This window comes from Pantherophis guttatus, chromosome 4 (assembly GCF_059756535.1).
Source record: "Pantherophis guttatus breed Tessera chromosome 4, ASM5975653v1, whole genome shotgun sequence".
Lineage (NCBI taxonomy): Eukaryota > Metazoa > Chordata > Lepidosauria > Squamata > Colubridae > Pantherophis > Pantherophis guttatus.
This window is the reverse complement of record NC_142066.1, coordinates 160,141,937-160,147,503: the sequence shown is the minus strand read 5'-3', so window position 1 is coordinate 160,147,503 and position 5,567 is coordinate 160,141,937. Positions and strand designations below refer to the sequence as shown.

Below are 5,567 nucleotides of genomic sequence, written 5' to 3'. Positions count from 1 at the left end.
ACGGCGGGGCAAACCCTGCCCCTCCCGCGGCTGAGAAAGCCCCTCCCTCTCGAAGGCAGATAGTCCTCGACTTACGATCATACATTCTTCCCCCCCCCCCCAATGGGGCCCGTTGCTAAGTGAATCCTTGCGGTGATTCAGGGAGTAACGTGGTCCTTAAGCGAAGCGGCCTTAACTCGAGCTCCCATTGACTTTGGTGGTCGGAAGGTCGCAAAACCAGATTAGTGACAAGGGCGGTCGTAAATAGGAATCAGTTGCCAAGCGTCTGAATTTGGATCGCGTGAAATGGTCTAGGGCAGGTCTCCTGTTTGAGCAGCGGGTTGGACTAGATGACCTCCGAGATCCCTTCCAGCCCTGAGATTCTATGATTTTGCGCGCTGGCCCGAATACCGCGGCTCGAAGCCTGGCCTGGGCGCGATGCCTGCCGGTAGTCGTAGTCTTTTCGCAGGAGGCGGCCTCGGCGGCTCCGCCCGCCGAGTGAGGCGTGCCGGGAGTTGCAGTCCCGATCTTGGGAACTACGCCGGGGGAAAGAGGGAGGGTCGGCCGGCTTGGGCTGGGGTCGCGCGGCATTCCTCGCGTGGGAGCGAGCGATGCAGAAATACGAGAAACTGGAGAAGATCGGAGAGGGTGGGCGTCCACCCACGGGGGGGGCGGTCGTGGGGAGGATGGAGGGGTGGGATTCTTAGCCCTAAGAGACCCCTCCCTAGAGAGCTCCGTGTATAGCGAGGAGGAGAGGAGAGGAGGGAGGGGAGGGGGCTTCGGGGGTCTCTGAGCGATGTTTCCCGCCACCCTTCTTAGGCACCTACGGGACCGTCTTCAAAGCCAAGAACCGGGAGACCCACGAAATCGTGGCACTGAAGCGGGTGCGGCTGGACGACGACGACGAGGCAAGGCGGGGGTGGGGGTTGGGGGGAGAAGTGGGTGGGGGGCTGCTTGTCCTGCCCTGCGTGGGGAGGGGGTCGCCTCCACGCCATCCGGCCCCGCAGCCTGGTGCATTGACAGCTCTGCAGGATGCCCGCTCCCCCCCCCCCCGCGGAATCGGGCCCGCACCCCGTCTCCTTGAATCCCCGAGGTTCTTGGGTGGGTGAAGTCTTGTCCTTAAAAGGGGAGGGGGCTTTGCACTCTGATCTCGCCCGTGCTGTATTTTAGGGCGTCCCCAGCTCCGCGCTGCGGGAGATCTGCCTTCTGAAGGAACTCAAACATAAGAACATTGTTCGGTGAGTTTGTGGGGAGGGGGCTTCAAGGGGATCCCCCCTTTGGGGGAGGCGAGGGCAAGGATTCATCCTACCAGGATCATGTCAGGGCGACAAAGGGAGTAGAGCTGCTCTCTTAGCCCCCTTCCAGAGGAGTTGGTGGGTGGGTGAGGTCTTGCCTCTTGGACCTTGTATACCACCCGCTGGGCATGGGGCAAACAAAGTGTGTTCCTTTGAGGGGAGGGGGTTTCAAAGAATTGGTTGGAAGCCAGGCGGAGGTACCATCCAGCCAGGCCTCCTCGCCCCTGCAAGTGTCTGGGACTCACTGCTTTGATGGGCCCCATGTTCAGTAGGGCAGTGGGAGGGGATGCTGGCGAAGACCCCCGCCCAGACTTTCCCCCCTCCCCCCTTGCAGCTTGCATGATGTCTTGCACAGCGACAAGAAGCTGACGTTGGTTTTCGAATTCTGTGACCAAGTAAGGTGATGGGCGTAAAAGGAGACCCCTGCCTCCCAAATCTCCCTTTTGCCCAGATGCAAATCTCCTGATTGGCTGTGGTGGTCTTGCCCCCCCCCAACTCTGCAGCTGGCACCCCACATTCCCCCATGCCCCCTCCCTCTTCCCACTCTCCTGCACCCACCCCGGCCATCCCAGGCTCAACCCCCACCCCCTCCCCGCAAGGGTGACCCACTCCAAAGAGCCTGGAAGGAGAGGGGGAAGGTACCTTACTGTGGGGGCTGGCGGCATTGATGGCACAGAACATGCAGTCAGACATGTGTGAAGTATGTTTCGCCCCCCTTTACGCCCCTTCTTGCCACCGTTGTTAAGCAAATCCCTGCGGTGGATCAACCTCAGGGACCCGTTTTTTTAAGCAAATCAGGCTTCCTGCTTCTCCGACGGTCGCCAAAATCGAATTGCGTGACCTCGCTCCCTGGCGAACGTCGTTAAGCAGTATGAACTGGGTGGCCATGAATTTTAATCATGGGGACACCCCAACGGTCCTAATGGCGAAAGTTGCCTTTTGCCAACACCCTTGGAACGCTGAACGGTTGCTAAGCGAACTGTCGTAACTCGAGGACTTATGTTTCGCTGCAAACAGCTTCACCCCTAAATTCTGCCCCCCTTGAAATGGAAGGAGGGGGAAGTGGCCATATTGTGCCCCCCCCCCGTTATAAGATGTGATGGGGTGGTGGTTGCCCCCCACCTTCGCTGAACCTGGTGCCCCCTGCAGGACCTGAAGAAGTATTTCGACAGCTGCAATGGCGATTTGGACCCGGAGATTGTGAAGGTAAGACGGGAGGGGGGTGCTTGGTGGGACCTCCGACTGCCTCGAAAACACCAGGCCGGCTGACAGGCATTCTGCCTCCCCTCCCCCCTCAGTCCTTCATGTACCAGCTGCTGAAGGGCCTCGGCTTCTGCCACAGTCGGAACGTCCTCCACCGGGACCTCAAGCCGCAGAACCTCCTCATCAACCGGGTGAGTTTAACACGGAGGGGGTCTTCCTTTGCCAGCTCTTCCCCTCTCCATGGGACAGGGGAGAGCTGCCTGGTGCCAGGGAAGCTCTCTCTGGTATGTGTGTGTGTGTGTGTGGCAGAATTGGCACCGAAATCTGGAGGTCCCGTTTCCCCCCCACCTCCTCCTGGGGTTCCCTCCCTTCCCTCTGCCCGATTTGGGGAGGGAGACCATTTTCCGGGCAGGAACCCCCCAAAGATTGGACCAAATCCATCCTTGTGCCAAGGCTTCTCCCGCTCAGCCGAATCACTGGGCATTTGGGGAGGGGGTCGTTCCTCCAATTGCAAGCTGGAAGGGCGTTCTGGCGTGCTCCCCCCGCCCCCTTGTCCTAACTGATGGTTTTTCCTTGGGGGCAGAACGGGGAGCTGAAGCTGGCAGACTTCGGGCTGGCGCGGGCCTTTGGCATCCCGGTGCGCTGTTATTCGGCGGAGGTGAGCAGAGCCCTTGGCAGAGAAGATTGGGGGGGGTGCATTCCCTGATGGTACCCTTGCACCCCCAAGAAGGAACCCCCCCCCCAACGGTGCTCCTGCCTGGAGCTCCATGGGGGAATGGTTTGTTCCAGGATCGGGGTGGCAGGGGGTGGTGGCATTTAACAGAATATAACAGAATCACAGGGTTGGAAGGGACCTCGGAGGTCATCTAGTCCAACCCCCTGCTCAAACAGACCCTTACAGAATAAAAGCGTTGGAGGGACCTTAGAGGTCATCCAGTCCAACCCCCTGATAAAGGAGGAGACCCATTCCCGGCCTCTCTGCAGAATCGTTCTGGAGGCTCTATTCTCTGTCCCCGTTTGGGAGAAAAGGGGACGGGGTTTTCTGCTCCCTGACCTTGCGCTCCAATCGACTGGGGGGGCGGGGTGTCCCCCCACAGGTGGTGACCCTCTGGTATCGCCCCCCTGACGTCCTTTTTGGCGCCAAGCTCTACTCCACGTCCATTGACATGTGGTCAGCCGGCTGCATTTTTGCTGGTGAGGCCGAGGTCGTGGGTGGGGCAGGGAGTCCCATTTGGGAAGCATGGAGGGAGGAGGGGGTCCGTTTTGGGACTCTGACTCTTCCCCCTCCCCTCCAGAGCTGGCGAACGCGGGGCGCCCCCTCTTCCCGGGCAACGACGTCGACGACCAACTGAAGCGCATCTTCCGATATCCTTGGCCCTGGGTGGGGCGGAGAAACGTTAAGAGTCGAGAAGAGGGGGGGGAATGGCTGTGTTGGGAAGGGGGTCCCGGGGTGCCAATGACAGGTGAATGCTCCCCCCAATCCTTGACTCTTCCACGCTGCTGGGGACCCCCACGGAGGAGCAGTGGCCCGGCATGACCAAACTCCCCGATTACAAGGTCAGGAGGCGGCCCTCCCCACAAAAGGGGTGGTTTGGGTCTTGGGGTGGGGGCTTCCAGCTGACCTCTGGGCCTGAAAACCCACACCTCACCTTGCCCGGTCCTTTTCAGCCCTACCCCATGTATCCTGCCACGACGTCGCTGGTCAACGTAGTGCCAAAACTGAGTACAACGGGACGGGACCTGCTACAGGTGAGTTCCCAGCAACCTCGCCCCTCCCCCCTTCTGGCCGTGGCAGGGTGGGGGTCTCTCTGTTCCTGCTGGACTCTTTCGAGGGTCCCTGCTCTCCTTTCCTCTTTGGCTTCGCAGAACCTGTTGAAATGCAACCCAGTGCACCGGATTTCGGCTGAAGACGCCCTACAACATCCGTATTTCACTGACTTCTGCCCCCCTTGATGGTCTGTGGCGGCGGAGGGCTGGGGCGGGGCATGTGGCACCTTTCCTCCCTCCCTCCTTCCTTCCCAACCCTTCCCAGAGCAGCTGCGGGGGGGGGGGCAAATCCTTCTGGGGGAGGGGACCAGCCAGGATCAGAACTTGCTCCCTCTTTGATGTGAATAGCTGTGAATTCTATAAAATGCTGCTTTATTCCTTTTCCCTCCTGTGCTGATTTCCTCGCCTGCTCCCTCACGCCCTCTCCCCACTCTGGCCTGAATTGTAGATGCCCACCAAGGGGTGGGAGGGCAAGGATTCCCCCATCGCAGTGGTGAAAACCAATTTTTTTTACTACCGATTCTGTGGGCGTGGCTTGGTGGGCATGGCAGGGGAAGGATACTGCAAAATCTCCATTCCCTCCCTACTGTGGGGCCAGCCAGAGGTGGTATTTGCCAGTTCTCCAAACTGCTCAAAATTTCCGCTACCAGTTCTACAGAACCTGTCAGAACCTGCTGGATTTCACCCCTGCCACATCGGTTAGCTTCCCACGCTCCTCTGTTCCTATAGGAAACCCTCCCATTTCTCCCACCCTCCAAAAAGTTGGACAACCACGTTGTTCCCAAGGAGGTCCTTTAATGACAGAGACATAGATTTTGGGGTGGGGCCGCGCAGCCACGTGTTCTCTCCCGTGGCACCGATGGATGAGCGTTGGACGGGTTCCACTCGGAGCGCGAAGGTCCCCAGTGGGGCATCCTGCCCCCCGCAGGCATCTGTCCTGGAGCCGGCCAGGGGTCTGTCCGTCCTTGTGGGAGGGGCAGGGGTCTCTCTTCAGCAGGCGAACTCCTCGAAGCTGCCTAGAGTGGCGTGACGAGGTAGCCCACTCGTGGGGTATCCCACGAAGCTGTCCGAGTGGCCGCGTAGCGGATGGCAGGCACTCTGCAGGGTGGGGAGAAAGTGGGGCGTTGGGTGGGTGGGTGTCGTGCCACTCTCCCCAGCTTCGGCCCGCCGTTTCCCACCTCCCACTTTCCCTCCGGGGCATTCGGCCCGAAGCTGAGGATGGGGAGGGAGGGAGCCCGAGACACGTGAATGGGTGGGTGGGAGCAGACCGCTACCTGGGTGGAGGGGGCAGCTGGCCGCGGGGGAGATCCACGTACTCCTGGC

At 60.2% G+C, this 5,567-nt stretch overlaps 2 protein-coding genes across 7 annotated transcripts in view; one reads left to right on the top strand and one right to left on the bottom strand.

Annotated features, from left to right (window-relative positions):
- Positions 1-466: 466 nt before the first annotated feature.
- Positions 467-4,626, top strand: CDK5 (cyclin dependent kinase 5). The gene is made up of 12 exons (XM_034423483.3): positions 467-627; positions 799-887; positions 1,150-1,217; positions 1,609-1,669; positions 2,424-2,480; positions 2,573-2,668; positions 3,061-3,135; positions 3,575-3,671; positions 3,773-3,842; positions 3,974-4,034; positions 4,146-4,226; positions 4,344-4,626. Exons 1-12 carry the CDS (start codon positions 591-593, stop codon positions 4,428-4,430), a joined length of 879 nt encoding a protein of 292 aa, XP_034279374.1. The 5' UTR covers positions 467-590; the 3' UTR covers positions 4,431-4,626.
- A 393-nt stretch (positions 4,627-5,019) lies between these two features.
- LOC117669215 (acid-sensing ion channel 1C-like) overlaps positions 5,020-5,567 on the bottom strand; it is a 24,313-nt gene continuing 23,765 nt past the window's right edge. For 3 of the 6 annotated variants that reach the window (XM_034423487.3, XM_034423485.3, XM_060693719.2), the window contains 2 exons: positions 5,519-5,562; positions 5,020-5,342 (listed from right to left, as the gene is read on the bottom strand). In XM_034423487.3, the coding sequence (XP_034279378.2) occupies positions 5,261-5,342; positions 5,519-5,562 (126 nt within the window). In that variant the 3' untranslated portion in view covers positions 5,020-5,260. The remainder of the gene's footprint in view (positions 5,343-5,518; positions 5,563-5,567) is intronic. The other 3 variants (XM_034423488.3, XM_087894402.1, XM_034423486.3) reach the window with 1 other exon arrangement.

Coding starts and splice junctions, on each gene's coding strand:
- CDK5 (XM_034423483.3), top strand. CDS start 591: ATGCAGAAATACGAGAAACTGGAGAAGATCGGAGAGG. Junction 1,218..1,608: donor AAACATAAGAACATTGTTCG/GTGAGTTTGTGG, acceptor CCCCCCTTGCAG/CTTGCATGATGTCTTGCACA. Junction 4,227..4,343: donor CGGGACGGGACCTGCTACAG/GTGAGTTCCCAG, acceptor TTGGCTTCGCAG/AACCTGTTGAAATGCAACCC.